The sequence below is a fragment of the Balaenoptera musculus genome, chromosome 15 (genome assembly GCF_009873245.2).
Source record: "Balaenoptera musculus isolate JJ_BM4_2016_0621 chromosome 15, mBalMus1.pri.v3, whole genome shotgun sequence".
Taxonomy (NCBI): Eukaryota; Metazoa; Chordata; class Mammalia; order Artiodactyla; family Balaenopteridae; genus Balaenoptera; species Balaenoptera musculus.
This window is the reverse complement of record NC_045799.1, coordinates 30,164,606-30,182,325: the sequence shown is the minus strand read 5'-3', so window position 1 is coordinate 30,182,325 and position 17,720 is coordinate 30,164,606. Positions and strand designations below refer to the sequence as shown.

Sequence of the window (17,720 nt, the reverse complement as noted above, 5' to 3'; positions counted from 1 at the left end):
GAGCTGCATCACAACTCTGTGGCAATAGCTCCCTTGGCTGCCCACATACCTACTTCCCTCAGGACCTGTTCCATATCCTTAGTCTAGTGCAAATGACATCTGCCCCACCTTCCAGATTCCCCTAGGCACAGCCTCCTCTGTGCTCCATAGTTCTTTTAATACGTAATTTATAAGGGCCCTTCATCACACTGTATGATGATCATTTACAATAACCTGGGAGGCTGAGTAATCCATGAGGCGGGTAGATGTTTTGGTCCTGGAATGCCCCCTACCCACAAACCACTCACGTCTGTTTGCACCATCTGGCAGCGCTGTGCCCGGATCCGGCTTACAAAGCCATAAACGTCCACCTTCCGCTCTGTATGCATCATGTCCAGCATGGCATCAATGACGACAAAGGTTCCTGTACGCCCTACACCCGCACTGTAGCCAGAGAGCAGGAGTATTACTGGGATGGCTAGCACGTCTTGTGGGAACACTCAGGGAGGGGGCAGCACAGGGTAGGGCTCTTTCTTCAAGGCTTTAAATTCTAATTCTGTATGGGGTAGAGCTGGGACTCTCACGGAGCCAACAACTCCACTGTACCCTGAACTCCTTACCTCTAGTTATCAGGACCAGAGAACCCTGACACTTAGAATGGTCTGAAGATTCCAAGTACACAAGGCAGCACTCAACCTAGCTTCTTGGCTTCACAGCAGTGGTCACCCCACCCCCAATCTTGGAGGACTGCCCTTCCCTCTTTCCTCAAGTGCTTTCCACCCAGCACCTAGTTTTCTTGAGGAGTCTCTCTGGATGCTGCCCTGGTGCCCCAAGAGCTCATCCGCTCTGTGCTAGCCTCCTCAGCCAGGACCCCTGTGCCTTCCCTGCTCTCAGCATGGGAGCAGAATGTGACATGAGTGGGGAGCCAAGGGTCAGGCCACACTGACCTGCAGTGTACCACGATGGCCCCTGCATACTGTGGGTTACAGGCCTTCACCTTCTTGAGGAACTTGAGCATACCAATCGGGGTGAAAGGCACCCCAAAGTCTGGCCAGCTGGTAAAGTGGAACTGAGTGATGAGGCGCTGTGGCTTTCTGTTGGTCACGTCGCCCACCTGTGAATTGAAGAGATCCCTGTGTGTTGGCCCTGATACCCTGGGGTAGGGCAGCACCAGGGGAAGGAGGGTGAGGCTTAGGGGCCAGGGCCAGCTGTGGCTATCACTGACAATGGGAAAGTGAGAGGACTAAACTTCCCAAGAAAGTTTTAACCATGGACAGAGAACCTTCCCAGGAACCCCATGGGGTAGGCAGGCTGTTACTATTATTCACAGCCTACAGATGTGAAATGTGAAACTCAGAAAAGTTAAATGACCTGGTCTAGGTCCCAGGAGTAGTAAAAGGCAAGGTCAGAACTAAAATGCAGGTCTCCTGACTCTTGGTAAGCCCTCTTTTCATAGCACCACACTGCCCTCAGCTGAAGGCAACCTTTGCTCAAGTCTCCAGGGTCGCCCTGGAGGGTCAGGAGCAGGGCCCACCACATCCTTGATGTCAGGAGCCTTTGGGGTAAGAAAGGAGGAGAGGTAAGTCAAGTACCAGAAGATACTGGTGCAATACCTCCTGATGCACTTGGTTCATACCTAAGATGACCAAACTCCATCTCAGTAATACTTTTTCTCCCAGCCATGAAAAGTCATGAAAATGTTCCCCCCTTAGCTTTGACCAAAAGAAAAAAACAAGAAAAAAGAAAAATCCCCTGGGAGCCCAGAACTCTGATTTCAGAGTTTGAACATTTTGCACACTCAGCAATTCCTGACCACCCTGAGTAAGACGGGGATGACTCAGCCTGTCTGCCCTCTTAATGGTCAGCAGATTCTAAATGAGAACCAAGAAAGGAGGTAGGAGACAGTACCTGTTGAATGCAGAACTTCCGCACTGTGTAGTCCACCAGTACGGTCACATCCTCTACTGACACACGGATATTCCCATAGGTCCAGCAGCCTTGGTCTGGCCAGTACTGGGCGCACTTACACTGGAAAGGAACAGACATGCATCCGCCTGACCTCAGACCTCCCGCCCCCAGCACGTGTAAAGGGCCCTAAAGAAAAGGACCACAAAAGCCCAGACTAAAATCCTCAGAAAGCCCTATGGCCTCTTCTCTCACCTCAGTCAGCTACAGACTTATTTAACTGTTCCTTTTTTTTTGCCACGCCATGCGGCTTGCAGGATCTCAGCTCCCTGACCAGAGAATGAACCCAGGCCACAGCAGTGCCCAGAATCCTAACCACTAGGCCACCAGGGAACTCCCTAACTGTTCTTTTTTTAAGTTCCTCAGCTTCCATCCTGTTTAGCATAATCTCTTAACTTATGCAGAGCCCCAGCCCTATACTTCTCACTCTTTCCCACCTCTAGTCTCTCAGTTCAGGGCAAATTGGAAGCCATTTTACCTACAAAATCTGTACTTCCACAATATCCCAGGTCATGCTCTAGGGGCAAGTCTGTCTGATCCCCTGGAATGAGCAACCTGCTATGAGGGAGTCACCAGGGTGGAATGATGCAGACTGTAAACCTGCCAAGAGAGGCCCAAGGCTTTCTCTGGTTGACTAGGCCTTGGACAGCTCCCAAGAGCCAGAGGTAGGGTTGGAGGAAATGAACCTAAAGCCCAGCCCTAAAGCTATCCCTCCTAAGCCAATCAATACATCCAACAGCCCAGTGTGGGTATCAGGTTGACTCTAGGGCCATCCTGGAGAAAGACTGTCACGAATCGGGATTCCTCTCTAGGGCCTGATCCAGGACTCAGGACTGGTGTTGGCTGTGGCCCAGTGATGGAGCTGACCAGGCATGGACTTGGCAGCCACAGAAAGAAAAGAACCAGTCAGAAGGCTGCCTGAAGGATCAGTTCAGGGGCTCACATTTCCTTGTGCCTTGCAGGGTCTCTCAGTTCATACAGCTCCCTCTGCTATCTCAGGAGGAGGAACAAAACAAAAACAAAAACAAAAAACCCAGGGGAGTGAGGGACTAGAGAAGCCAGGGGAGAAAAGCCCCACTATGGCTTTTCCTTGTCTAATGGCCCAAGTCTTTCTTCCAGGATGTTTTGGATCTAAGGTGAGCTGTTTGGCCACCAGACACAGGGTGTGCCCTAGGTATACCTCTGAGTTCATCGGAGGCTTCCAGGCCACAGGAAAATGTAGTAGGCACACTGGCCTGGGTTCTATCTGGATGAAGGACAGGCACAGAAGCCACAAAGGGTGGAGAGCCTAGGCTCAAACACAGAACTCCAGCAAAGCAGTCCCTCTGTTGGTCATGCCTGTATCAGGGGCCATTCCATCAAATTTCTCCACTCACCTCCTTTCTCTCCTTCAGATTGGTCACCATGACGATGGTGGCTGTGTTTTGTTCCCAGATCATCCTCCAGAAATCATTCACCGTTTCTTCTTTTGGTCCTATAGTAGCCAACAGCAAAGATGAGAACACACACCAAGAGGAAGAAAGATGCTGGGAAACTGGGAACATTCATTCCTGACTTTTGGAAGCCTGTGCCCACATGCCCCCAGCTAAATATATCACCCATCTACCCATCCACCTACTTACTAACTGAACATTTCCTGTGTATCCACCATGTATGTGCCAGGCACTTCACTAGGGAGTGAAGTGGGGATGTGAGGTTCTTAAAATAAAAAGAGAACATGAATAATGTTTCCCAAGGATACTACAGTTGAGGATTAGAAATCATGACCCCTATAGAATACCTATGTTATGGGCGAGATAGTGAGCTATGTGCTTTATATCTCATTTACTCCTTCTTACCATGCTCTGAGGTGGGTGTCATTAGCCAGAGAGGTTGGGTAAATTGCTTAGGCTGAAATTTAAAATTTACCTCCCACACAGCCTTTTCCAGAAAGTCACTAGAAGGGCACAAACAAAGAAAAAGAAAAAAGTGGGATCTAACACAGGAGAGAGACTAACAGAATTCCCGGGGTGTTGGTAGAGGGAAGGCTCAGGATAATTATTCTGCCAGAGGCTAGATCAATCCAGAATGGAACTGAAGGAAGAAGGTTCTAGAAGGATCCCAAGATAAAAAATTAAACTAAAAAAATTAAACCTCATGTATCTGAGAGTACTGAGAGGAAATACATACTTCTAGCAAAGAGTTTAAGAGAAAAAAAATCAGTGCTAGGTATATAAAAAACTAAGTGAATAAGGAAAAAAGGCAATTATTAACTCTTGGGAAAGAGGGAAACCAAAAACTGTACCAAAAAAATCATATATTATGTGCTTTAGCTGTGAATAATATTGGCATAGTAATAAGAATGTAAATAACAAGTATTATCTTCACCACAAATTGTGATTTAACTCCACTGGGAGAATGGGGAAAAGGGACATGTCTGTCTGAGTGTGAGGTAGTTTGTAAGAGGATTAAATAAGTTATCATCTGTAATAAGAAAAAGTCAACAGATAAAAATGGCTGCTTTAGACTAAAAAGTGTAGACGAAAGGGGGGAGAACTTTGTTTTTATAGACCTTGTAATACCTTTTGACTTTCTTAAAATTTGTATTCTTTTTGGTAAAAAGAAAAATATTAAAAAGAAAAACAAATAATGACAGAAGTGGACACATACTGGAAAGATGTACAGAGGCAGAATTGTTTCACTGCCTGGCAAGGTCAGGAAAAATCTCCTGGAGAAGATGACATTTGAGCCATATGTTAGGACAGATAAAGTAGATGGGAGTCTAGAAAGGAGGCATAGGGAGAAGAGGTACTCCAGGCAGAGGTGCAGGGGGCTAGCAGCAAGTAAGAGCATGAGACATCCAGGGACTGTAAGGAGTTCAGTGAGGTCACTGTGTAGGGTGTGTAGAAGGTAGAAGATGAAGCTAGAAAGATAGGTGAGGTACCAGGATCTAAAGGGATAGAGGCCAGGCTAAGGAAGGCTTGTTTTACAGATAATGAAAAATCATTCTAGGATTTTCATGAGAGTCTGACAAAAATTTTGCATTAAGAAAGGCCATTCTGGTGGAAGGAATGCAAGGAGCAAAGCTAGGGCCTAGAGGGATCAATCAGTAGGCTACTGCAACAGAGCTGGAACAAGAGATGAGAGTAAGGAAGTGTGGCAGAGAAGGCAGATTTTGGAGAGAGAAACAAGAGGACTAGTCATATGTAAAGCAAGGGACAGGTAGGAGATCTGGATGATCCCAAATCTGGTTTGGTTGATTAGGTAGATTACATTCCAGTCACCATGAATATAGATTACATTCCAGTCTCTAAAGAACATAGGAGAAAAAGCAGCTTTGGGGCTGAGGAAGAGTCACGTTTCACTTTCTGATGCTGAATCTAGAGTCTGTGGGGGTACTCAAGCGGAAGAGTACAAAGTTGGTTTGAAAATGTGGCTCTGGAGCTCAAGAGAGGCAGCAGCCAGTCAAACAGAGGTGGGTATTAGATGAGGTCTCTCAAAGAGGACACGGAGGGGGAGGAGTAAAGAAGGGGTCAAACACAGAATGCTGGGGATCTTCAAGCATTATTCAAGTTCAGACAGAACAAAAAGCCCGGGAGGCAGAAGAATGGACAGAAATGTGCCATGAAAGACAAGAATGGAGTTTCAAGGGAAGTAGTCATCCACAATATTGAAGAGAAACTATACTTAAGGGGCAGAAAGAAGAATAAGAGCTAGAGAAACAATATTTAGAAAAGTGAGAAAAATCAAGAGAACTGAATGGCAGGAAATAACAGGAGGGTTTCAAGGAGTGTGAAGTACTGTGGAGAAGTTCAAGAGGGAGGGAGTCTGATAAAAGGCTAACGGGGAAATCAAAGGTGAACTTAATTAAGAACTATTTTAGCATCAACAAGGCCCCATGGCAAACAAAGAGAGGATGAGGTTATATGTGGCTGTTGGTGCCAAAATCATCACTGAGTAGGTGGTAGCTGAGGTGGGCCTTGGAGGGTGGACCTGAATTGACAGATGGCTACAGAGGGAGGGAAAGTGGGGTCCAGTTAGGCAAGGGCCAGGTCCTGGTGGGAGACTGCAAGGGCAAGGAGGATCTAAGACTTCTGACCACCTCTGCCTCATTTTACCTCTATCCCTATTTTATCACGATCACAGTACTGTCCAACAGAACTTTCTGTGATGATGGAAATGTTTCATATCTGCACTAATATGGTAGCCTCTAGCCACATGTAGCTATTGAGCCTTAAAATGTGACTAGTGTGATTGAGGAACTGAATTTAAAATTTTATTTTATTTTATTATTTTTTGGCCTCGCCACACGGCTTGCGGGATCTTAGTTCCATACCCAGGGATTGAACCCGTGCCCTCAGCAGTGAAAGCACAGAGTCCTAACCACTGGACCACCAGGGAGCTCCCCAAAATTTTATTTTAAATAGCCACATGTGGTTAGTGGCTACCGTATTGAACAGGATAGCCACTTACCAAAGCTTCTGTTTATTTTGCTATAAATTATCCTCTACCAACTAAAGGCTCCAAAAAGGCAGAGACCATATTCTGTTTTATTCCCCTACATACTCCCATCACCTAGGCCAGTGCCTGGCACATAATATTAATAAATGGTCAATAAATATTTGTTGAGTGATTAAATAAATGGGCTTTGATGGACCATAATAACATCAAATACTTTTTAGTGCTGCAAGCATCAAGATTTTTTTTTTGCTAGGATCCCAAAGGTGAGGACACTTGTTAGAACTTCAGGCTATGGAAACATGTGCAGAGCATGTATAGGACCATGGCATTGGGTCCCTGCTCTGAGGGTTCTTAGACCACTTATCTGTGAATAATAGTGGAGCTCAGGCCCATGAGTGGGAGGAGGAGATGAGTCAGCCTGGACCAGTGAGGTGGCCAATCCTCTTTGGAGACTAAATCCAAATTCCAATTCTGAGCAGCCTGGTTTGAACTTAAGGTTCCCAAACGACCCCAAGACAGAGAACCTCATTAAACTGTGTTGTGTGTGTGTATATAGCCTTCTCCAGTACTTTTTATGCACATATATAAAAGAATTTCTTTCAAAGGATCCCTCGACACTAAGTCATCAAGATGAAGGCCCTTAGTTATAAACCTGCAAGGTAGATTATATTTCTTTCAGGTGGTAATAATTACAGAAAAGCTAATATATTCTGAGTAATCTATTAGCATTTGGAAGAAAAATCCCAAATCCATTCATGGTTAAGCCCAAGAGTAAAAAATTATCTTACTTTACCTTGTGCAGCAATGAATTTGTTCTTTTCTTGGTAGCCCTGGGGGTGGGGTGGGAGAGGAGTAGAGGAGAAACAGAAAGTGAAAACCCAAAAATGGATAGGAATGAAATCCTCCAGACTCCCAACCAGTTTACAAAGACTTCCTTGTGAAAAGGTCCAGGCAATTAACAAGGCTTTCCATTCTAGAAATTTTCATGTGATTAGCTTTGGATAGCAGGAAGCAAAGATTACATGGTCTAGGCAGTCTTCTTAAAGTGAATTATTAACAAACATTAGTATAAGAACATCCAAATAACAACTCCTAGGCTAGACCCTGTTCTGATGCTCTCTTAGCTGCTGACAATCTGGGTCTTAGTGTTAATGTGTAGGAACCCTCCAAGTCAGAAGCATGTGAGGCTGGGCCCACACGAGGAAGGAAAAAGGGTTATTTTCTTGCTGATGCTTTACCCAGGTGCAAAAGTTTTCGGGGAATAGCCCATGGGTATGGTGTAACAGCTCCTAGTGTTTGACAAGAGGGTTCTCCATTACAGGAAGTGGGAGACAAAGAAGCCAAGGAGCCTGGGGACGTCACTTAATAGATAAGGAGCCTCTGAAAAACTGACACTGGCAGTAACTTTCTTTACTGTTTAGTCATACATCTTTTCAACCTCATTGTTTAAATATAGTGTTCACTTGAGACGTCCCAGGTAAGTGAAAAATCATTTGATTTAAGGATTGTAAATCACCTTCTGCCTCTCTCAGACGGCACTAAGATGGGCAATGAGGGAGGCAGCTTCATGGATGGGATACCATACCAAGGTGATGATGTGAAATACTAGTCTGCAAGGCAGTGGCAGAGTAAAGGAGGGGGCCGAGTCTGAGAAGCCACTTCCTATTCCAGCTCAAACAAGGTCAGGGCAGGGTTGCTTCCCAGCACTGGAGAAAGCTTTAGGCCTCAATATGGACATGTTTAGAGTTAACAATAAGAAGCTTGTTAAGATTTTTATTAAGAGGAATTCTCCAAAAGTCTTCATCCATTAGAAGATGGAAACTGATAAAGCCTTAATTCAGGATGCTGCATTCTGCTTATAGCACTAAACCTGTAATTAAAACTGAGACGCTCTTAAGAGTATGTTAAGCCGTATAATATCCTTGCTCCAGGAGAAGTTGCTGCCAAGTTCTTGCTGGAGCATGTGGGTCATGAATAGCTTAAAAGCACTGTTGGAGGGCCCAGCCCCAAAGTGCTTCCTGCTCCATCTTTACCAGGAGTGTGCTATATATCCCCCATGAAAACATGCCTACATAGTGATATGCTGACATTGCTCAACCAGTAAGGAATAACTAGAATGAGGCAAAACTACTGATCTTCCTTGTGTTATGTGCAAGGGAAAGATGAAATGTGGCTCCCTGGTTCCTGAGACATCTTTGGATTCTGAAAGTCAAATGCCAAGTTGGCTCTAGGTGGCACCTACATTCCTACCAGTTTAAAAACAAAAACAAAACACTTCTAAAGACCCTCTATACCCTTAGACACCTCAAGGTGACAGAGGAAGCTGGTCCCTCCTAAGACTCCAGGAGGGAAGCCCAGTTGCCGTCTGTACTGCCTATTTCATCTTCTCCTGTTACCGATGTCAGGTTCACTTTCAGACCTTTGTATTCTCCAAACCATAGAACCCATCCCCCCTGCCTGCTGCCACCACTCCGTGGTACCACCTCTCTTCAAGATTCATGTGTGATCTTGGTTCTGTGCGCAAAAAGGGCTTGGTAAATGATTGCCAGGGGGTGGAAATGGGGAGTAACTGTATATGGACAAGAAGGTTCTTTCTGGGGTGAGCAAAAAGTTCTAAAACTAAGAGGCAACAGCTAAAAGGTACAGCGTTTCTCTTCTGAGGTGATGAAAATGTTCTAAAATTGGTCATAGTTGCACGTATCTGTGAATATACTAAAAACCACTGAATTGTAAATTTTAAGTGGGTGAAAATTATGGTATGTGAATTGCATCAATAAAGCCACTAACAAAGTTCTAAAACAATTATAGTGATGACAGCATAACTTGGTAAACTTACTAAAAATCACTGAATTCTACATTTTATTTATTTTTATTTTTTTATTTTTTAGGAAGTTTTTTTTAGTTATGTTGACTAGTTAACATGATAGTGTATGGTCAGATTAGTAATAGATTGCTTTTTTTTTTTAAATTTATTTATTTATGGCTGTGTTGGGTCTTTGTTTCTGTGCGAGGGCTTTCTCTAGTTGTGGCAAGCGGGGGCCACTCTTCATCGCGGTGCGCGGGCCTCTCACTATCGCGGCCTCTCTCGTTGCGGAGCACAGGCTCCAGACGCGCAGGCTCAGTAATTGTGGCTCACGGGCCCAGCTGCTCCATGGCATGTGGGATCCTCCCAGACCAGGGCTCGAACCCGTGTCCCCTGCATTGGCAGGCAGATTCCCAACCACTGCGCCACCAGGGAAGCCCTGAATTCTACATTTTAAATGTTTGAATTTCTGTTACATAAACTGTACCTCTATCATGTTGGGAGGAAAAAAGGGTTTCGTAAGTGTAACTGGCAGCCCACAACAAATGGCCACAATTTGTTTTAGCAAAGGTTATTGCCTGCCTCTATACTCCAAGTCCTAAGGACATCTGCTCCCTCTTTCCCACCGGATCTCTCATCTGCACTCAACCCCGCTGACCACCTAACACTTCTCCATGCTTTACTCTTTGCCCTCTGAGATGCTCTTCTCTCCTCGTCTCGTTCTGTCTCACTAATGAGCACCTCTTGCCCAGTGTGCCTTGGCAGAGGTTTGTGGGCTCCAGGGCCCACTCTTCTCTCTCTAATGACTTCAAAGGCCATGGCTTTGGAATCTCTCCCCTGAGCTCAGATTAATGATGCCCAACTATGCTGGTATATACATCCACGTGGATCACCCTATACTCTTTTTTTTTTAAACAAGAAAGGTATAGGTTGTTTTTTTTCCCCATAATTAAATTTCCACAGCATCTCCCCAAGCATAAGTATTACACAAGAATGTAAAAAATCACATTTTACACATTTACACAATGTGTGTAAAAAATCACGTCTTCAGCATTTAGCTCAAATCTCACCATCTTCAAAAAAATAGATCTCTTGCAAAACTCATCAGCTAAAAGTTCTATCAAAGCAGTGCGAAGATGGCCTTTGCTAGCCCATGGCAATTCTTTTCCCATTTTCCCTCGCCAGTTAGGGTTGAATAGCAGAGTGAGGCTCAGATTGCGGAGGTGAGGTGGGGAGGGACACAAGGGCTAATTTCCCCCAGTACAAGATGGCATCTAAAGCTTGATGGGAGAGCAGAACTGGAGAGACTGAAGGAAAGGGTCCAGGCCCTGTATTCAGTCAGAGTCACTGCTGGAAGAGGAGGAAGAGGAGGAATGCTTGCCATGCCTGTGGTGTTTCTGCTTCTTTTTATGAGCGTTCTTCATTTTCTTCTGCATCTCCTTGTCCATCACCATTCCTGGTCCTACCATGCCAGGAGCCAATACCAGGGTCAGGTGGTGGGTATGGAGGGGGGTAGGGACCTGAGGGTTGGCATCCTGGATACCCTAGTTGTGGCACAGGATGACAGGGCCCACCAGGGTGAAAAGCTGGATTCCCCTGGGGTGCTCCTGGGGGAGTGGGAGAGGGGTCTGGAGGAAAGGTCGGGTTGGCAGGTGGTGGATGAGCAGGACTGCAACCTCCAGGGTACCCGACGTTAGGGGGCTGTGGATATGGCCCTGGCTGCCCAGCACTGGGATTCCACATGTTCAGGTGTTTCCTCCAGCCCAGAAATGGAGAAAGAAGGAAACTCCACCCTAAATACACTCTACAGGGTTTCACCCTATACTCTCTCATATATTAATCAATCACCATATCCTGCTAAATTCTACCTCCAAAGTGGTTTTTACTTTGATGCTTCTTCTTCAACCCTTCTACCCTCACCATCTGTAGCATGCTCCTGTAACAGCCCTCAATCGGCCCTTCCTAAATCCATGTTGCACACGGTAACCTGAGTGATCAATATACAAATGTGGCCATATTGCTCCTTGTCTTTAACACCTTTCAAAGTTATCCCATTGCCTAGAAATCAAAACTCTTAGCTGGGGACTTCCCTGGTGGCGCAGTGGTTAAGAATCTGCCTGCCAATGCAGGGGACACGGGTTCAAGCCCTGGTCTGGGAAGATCCCACATGTTGCGGAGCAACTAAACCTGTGCGCCACAACTACTGAGCCTGTGCTCTAGAGCCCACAAGCCACAGCTGCTGAGCCTGTGTGCCACAACTGCTGAAGCCCGCGTGCCTAGAGCCCATGCTCCGCAACAAGAGAAGCCACCGCAATGAGAAGCCCACGCATCACAACAAAGAGTAGTCCCTGCTTGCCGCAACTAGAGAAAGTCCGCGCGCAGCAACGAAGACCCAACGCAGCCAAAAATAAATAAAAAACAAAAACTCTAAGCTGTACTGAAAATTTGTAGATACCATGAGGTGACTCAATCAGCATCCAGTCCCACCCACTTCTAGCTTGACTTTCTTTCTATAGAGGCTGAAAAACTAAAAGCTAAATTCCCTAGACTCTCTTGCAGCTCAGTTCTGCCTAAGAACCCAGTTTCTTCCTAGCAGTCCCATATAAGACTTGGGATAGAAGTGAGTAATGTGAGATGGTGACTGTGCTAGGAAGATCTGGTCTTTGGGCAAGCATGGCAGCGGAAGCATTGAGTTCTTCTATAGCACCTCTGCAGGGGTTTCACTACGAGAGTCATATGGGGTAGTTGGGTACATCTACGGCTGCTCTGTTCCTGGTGACTCTCCCGCAGATTCTGTAAGCCACCCACTATCTTATAATAAACCCCTTCCTGCTGAAAAGAATAGACAGAAAGTGGACTCTTGTCATCTGCAACTAAGAACCCCAACAGACACACTTGACATTCAATGTCTTCTAAGATCGAGTTCCTACCAATCCCCCAAGCCTCATCCCCCATGACTTCCCATCTTGTATCTTATAACTAAGACTACTGTTTCCAGTCTCTGACTTTGCCCATACTTCTCTTTTTGCTTTGAAGTTTCTGTCCATCTTTCTTCTCTTGAATTCAGACCTACCCTTCAATATTCAGCTCTACTGGCTCATCAGGTTGGCTGAATGTTTCTTTCTCTAAGTCCCAAAGGATCTGGGAATATCTCCTTCACACATGTTGCACACTAAAGGTTATGATCTACCTGTAGGTAGATCACACTAGGGACCATATCTTATCTCTGTAACCTTGGAGCCTACCCCCAGTGCTTACCACACAGCAGGTGATCAAAAAATGTTGACTGAATTTAATAAACCTAAATCTTCTTTAATCCCCGACTCTTACTCATGGTTAACCATAAGCTTTTTCCTGCTTTTCTATTTTCACTGACTTCATAAGTACCTCCACTTTAACCCTCTTCATCTAAACTTTCATATCACCTATTAATAACCTCCGATAACCATCAAGGCTTTATAGGATGCCCTATTGTGAGCTCCAACTAAGCATGGCCAAAGGAGAAGGCTTGTTTCCTTCTAGTGCCTTGCTTATCATGACCATGAATAGACCCATCTTACTTGCTTACCAGCCTTAACATCCAACTTACTTTTGTCTGTCTTCACCTTCAATGTGGGAAGGAGCCAAACTGGTTATGGTGACAGGCACTGCTGGTTACTAACTGAAAAGCTATTCCTTCCCTTTCTTTCTTGCCATCAAAACCATGCTTTTGTTCAGACATTTACCTTTCATTGGCTTGGAAGGTGATCATTCCTCAGCCCCAGAAGGGTAAATCATGATAATTCTCAGTGCCCTAGCCAGTGACTAGAGAGAGGGTGTAAGCATGTGATCCAGTCTTGGCCTGTGGGCTCTGAAGGGTACTGTACCGGAGAGGCTTCTGAGAAAGGTCATGCCCCTAATAAAAAGAAAAGCACATGCAGAAATTCTCCACCTCCTCCTCCTCCTCTATGTTGTTTGTTGTGTTTATAAGAAATGTTTGGAACTGCTGTAACCATCTTGTCAGCATGAGACAATGCCAATAGGCTGAAGATATGAGTAGAAAGATGGAAACACCTGGTTTCTTAAGGATGTCACTGAGTCACAGACTCAGCCCACCCTAGAACTGCTATACACTTGCCTTCAGATTATATGAGAAGTAAATGTTCCTGTGTAGACCACTTCTAGCTGAGTATTCTGTTACCTGCAGATGGAAACATTCTGATATTGCTATACTCTTCCATATAATGTTAAACTCAACCTGTTCCTCCCAAACACTTCATCATAATCTTTGATCTAAATCCTGGGACTCTTAGCTGGTTACTAGCCTTTTTCCATTTTCCTTATCTACTACATCAATCATTTCTACCAGGGTTCCTTTCTTTCTAACTATAAACATATGACCATCACTAAGAAACATATCCAGGAATTTCAGCAAATCCATACTAGTGAGGGTGCCTGCACTACTCCATTTCTGAAGTCCATCTGATAGCCTATTTTTTAGCCACAGCCTCTTGTTCTTCCATCTTTCTCCTTTTCTTATCCCAAGACTGCTCTTTCAATTTCTTGAGACCTAGTCCTTGATCCCTTCCTTTCTCTACTGAACCTGAAGCCCTCGGCTGACTACTTGAAGCAACAACTGACTTCCCTAGCCCCTTTGTCTGAGTACCACATGTTTTCTGTATATCACCAATCCTAGGGTACAACTGGAGAAAATCACACAACTGAGGCCCCTATATATCAAAGATTTCCATCTTAGGTAGTTCCTCGGTGCAGCTAAACATGCTTTTTTCATGCTCTTTTCAGTATTCTTTCTTACTGACTTCAGTACTCTCATGTCACAGTCCCATCCTCCCTTTTCAGCAGATAACCCTGACTTTACTTCTTAGAAAAAAGATGAGTTCCCTCAGCTTGATTTATTCACATCTACAAACCACCTCTATCTATTCTATATTCCTTTACCATCAGTCTCAGAGGAAAAAACATCCTTTCTTATGTTCAACAGTAATCTCTCCATCAGTATTCTTTTAAAAAAAATTGTGGTAAGGGACTTCCCCGGCGGTCCAGTGGTTAAGAATCCGCCTTCCAATGCAGGGGACGTGGGTTTGATCCCTGGTTGGGGAACTAAGATCCCACATGCTGTGGGCCAACTAAGCCCGCGCACCTCAACTAGAGAGCCTGTGTGCTGCAAACTACAGAGCCCACGTGCTCTGGAGCCTGCGTCCCACAACTGGAGAGAAGCCTGTGCACCACAACTAGAGAGAAGCCCTCACACCACAACGAAGATTCCCACATGCCGCAACTAAGATCCGACGCAGCCAAAAAAAAAAAAAAAAAAAAAAAAAAAAACTGTGGTAAAATATACGTACACAAAACTGATCATTTTAGCCATTTTTAAGTGTACAGGTCTGTGGCATTAAGTTTATTCACATTGTTGGGCAACCATCACCACCATCCATCTCCAAAACTTCTGCATCTTCCTCAGCTGAAACTCTGTACCCATTAAATGATAATTCCCTTCTCCCCCCTCCCTCTAGCCCCTGGCAACCACCATTCTACCTTCTGTTTTAATTAATTTGACTATTCTAGGTACCTCATATAAGTGGAATTATACAATATTTATTGTTTTGTGACTGACTTATTTCACTTACCATAATGTCTTCGAAATTCATCCATGTTGTAGCATGTGTCAGAATTTCTTCCCCTTTTAAGGCTAAATAATATTCCATTGCATGTATATACCACATTTTACCTATTCATTCTTCCATTGATGGACACCTGGGTTGCTACCACCTTTTGGCTATTGTGATTAATGCTGCTATAATCATGGGTGTACAAATTCCATCAGTATTCTCTTCATGCTTCAGTAGTCATGCTTGCTCTTTCTAGCTCTCTTGCTTGCTCTCCCTTCCTTTCAAACTCTCTCTTTACTGGTTCCCTCCCGTCAGCCTATAAAACATACTCAAGTCTCGCACACCATCTCTATAAACATTCTCTAAATCACCCCTAAAAACCTCCTTTCAGTTTCAGCTCTTCTCTCAATTCATAGTAGACATGACTAACCAGACTTACCCAGAGTCAGATATTCTAGTCCTATTTGGAGGACAAGGTGTGCTTTTGTTCTTAGTTATCTGAATAAGCTCAATAAAGGATTCACTGACTCTTACAGAAAAGTATACATTTAGGTTCAGATTTCTGCATGGGAAAATTCTGGGAATGATGACACGTAAACATAAGAATACATTTTAAACTGTTTGATCTTTAAAAAAATTTTTTCAGTCTTTTAAAAAAATCAGACTCCTCAGGGAAAAACTGAAATGACAAATATTCCTCCTAACATGCAGCTGAGAAGGAATCAAGGAAATAATGAGAAAAGCTCAAGTTCCTTACATTGATGAATGAAGCATTGATGTAATCAGAATCTGGAACTCCTTCAACTGGTGTCAGATGGACTCTAGAGTGGTCATCTAGAAAAAAAAAATTTTTTTTTCAATTAATTTCAATTTTATTTTTCACTGGTCCCAATGCAACCAGGCCAGTTGTGACATCTATGACTATGTGTAGAGAGACACACAAGTATAAAGTTGTCACTGCAGCACTATTTATAACAACAAAAATTCGGACACATCTCAACCATCATTAGGGGACTAAGTTCAATAAATTAAGATATATCCATAATATGGAATAGTAAGCAGTTGATAAAAAGGAAAGTGAACACTTCTGTTTCTTGACAATTACCAATACATATTAGTTTTGTTTTTATTTTACATTTCTCTATATTATAGTCATTTCGGTATATAGCATTATAGTTCAACATCTGTAATAACTATAGCGATCACCACAACAAGTCTAGCTACCATCCATCACCATACAGTAGGACCCCCCCCACCAATCCATTTCACCCACCTCCAACCCCCTTCCCCTCTGGTAACCAATGATCTGTTCTCTGTATCTATGAGTTTGTGTTTGTTTTGTTTTGTTGGTTTGTTTTGTTTTTTTAGATTCCACATGAGTGAAATCATATGGTATTTATCTTTCTCCATCTGACTTATTTTCCAATATATATGGGGAGAAAAAAGAAAAAAGTCAGAGCAATGTATACAGCATACCAGTTATACTAAAAATATATAATATATATACATGCATTTATACACAAATAAGACATAAGTACCTGTAAATGCCTAGTACAGTGGTCTTTAATATATTATGCACCCAAAATTACACCAGGAATTATTTAAAGGATGAATTTTTTAAAAAAGCAATTATAAAAAATAAAGCAAAGTTCAAACATTTTGCTGTCGCATCCCACTGGATTATGCATATTCCATTCTGGAGACCATTAGCCTAGAAAAATATCTCTTAGGTTATAGATAAACTGATTAGCAATGGCTAACTCTGGGAAGGAGTTACGAAGAGAACTCTGAATTGGAATTTCTTTGCGATGAGCAACAAAAAAACCCCACAACAACCACGTACTTGCTGTCTGGTCTTAGTGAAACTGCTCTCCTTAACTTCCTAGAAACTTTAGGCCTGCCACAAAAAACCTGGTCAAGCACCCCTACTGACTTTATGAGCACCTGGGGTTGCCTGGGGAGCCATAAAGGCTCTTTCAGCCCAAAGGCTTGACTCTATTCTTATTACCAGCTTTCCTATGATCAATCACAAGATTATTTCCATCCTCAGAAAATCTGGCTACAGATGCAGTTTCAGGTTACATCCCAAGAAACCCTACAAACACTCACAAGGCAAGATGTTTACATATCGATTTTTTTCCTTGTTCTCCTCCTTGGAGGCAGCTTCACAGGTGGCCTGGATAGGACAAGCAGGGAGAGCCTGAAAGGTTAAGAGAAATTACAGGAGTTATTAACAGGGATAAACACCAAACATGCAAACTGCTGCACCATACTCTGACCTGGCAGCAAGTTCTACCTTTTCTTGGGGGGAAAAGATGTGCCCAGGTGAATACTTGCACCTAATACAGAGAGTGCACCTCTCTTCTAAATAGTTTCTAAGCTCCTTAGAGTTTGAATACCCAGAGGGCAGAATGCCTTTCCTGTTACTATAAGCATAGCATGCTCTTTATATGATTACTATGTGGTTAGCAGCTTGTTACAATGCTGGGTCAAAATGGACCACCCCAGTATATAGGACTGGGGACATAACTGAAAGGATGGGCCATTTATCCCCATGCTGACCACCATGCAAAGCTGAGATGTATCTCAGAGTAAACCACACAGGAGGGGTCTGGATGGTCAGTTGAGTTAGGAGCCTGACAAGGGGGGTATGGCAGCCCAGCTTCTAGCAGCATGTGGTAAGGAAGCAAGGACAGGTGAGTGGGTGAGAGGGCATTCACATGGATGCAGCAGTTAGGAAGCAGAGGACTTGGATGAGGTAACACTGAATCTGCAGCAGTTTGGGAGCAAATGTAAATCAGCTAGCACTGGGAGGTATGTGGATAAGTATAAATGGTTTGACATGAGATAGTCTGGATTGTATGAACTTGAGCAAATCGGCCGAAGTTTCCCATAAAATTGGGATAATAATATCTGCTACATAA

General features: G+C 43.9%; 1 protein-coding gene and 1 pseudogene across 5 annotated transcripts in view; both read right to left on the bottom strand.

Moving 5' to 3' along the window:
* The window catches only part of PTPRA (protein tyrosine phosphatase receptor type A), a 191,238-nt gene that overhangs the window by 17,520 nt on the left and 155,998 nt on the right, over positions 1-17,720 (bottom strand). For all 5 annotated transcript variants that reach the window (XM_036825606.1, XM_036825608.1, XM_036825605.1 and 2 more), the window contains 7 exons: positions 16,906-16,996; positions 15,554-15,630; positions 7,178-7,214; positions 3,321-3,418; positions 1,888-2,007; positions 927-1,093; positions 288-423 (listed from right to left, as the gene is read on the bottom strand). In XM_036825606.1, the coding sequence (XP_036681501.1) occupies positions 288-423; positions 927-1,093; positions 1,888-2,007; positions 3,321-3,418; positions 7,178-7,214; positions 15,554-15,630; positions 16,906-16,996 (726 nt within the window). The remainder of the gene's footprint in view (positions 1-287; positions 424-926; positions 1,094-1,887; positions 2,008-3,320; positions 3,419-7,177; positions 7,215-15,553; positions 15,631-16,905; positions 16,997-17,720) is intronic.
* LOC118881127 lies at positions 10,470-10,931 on the bottom strand (annotated as a pseudogene).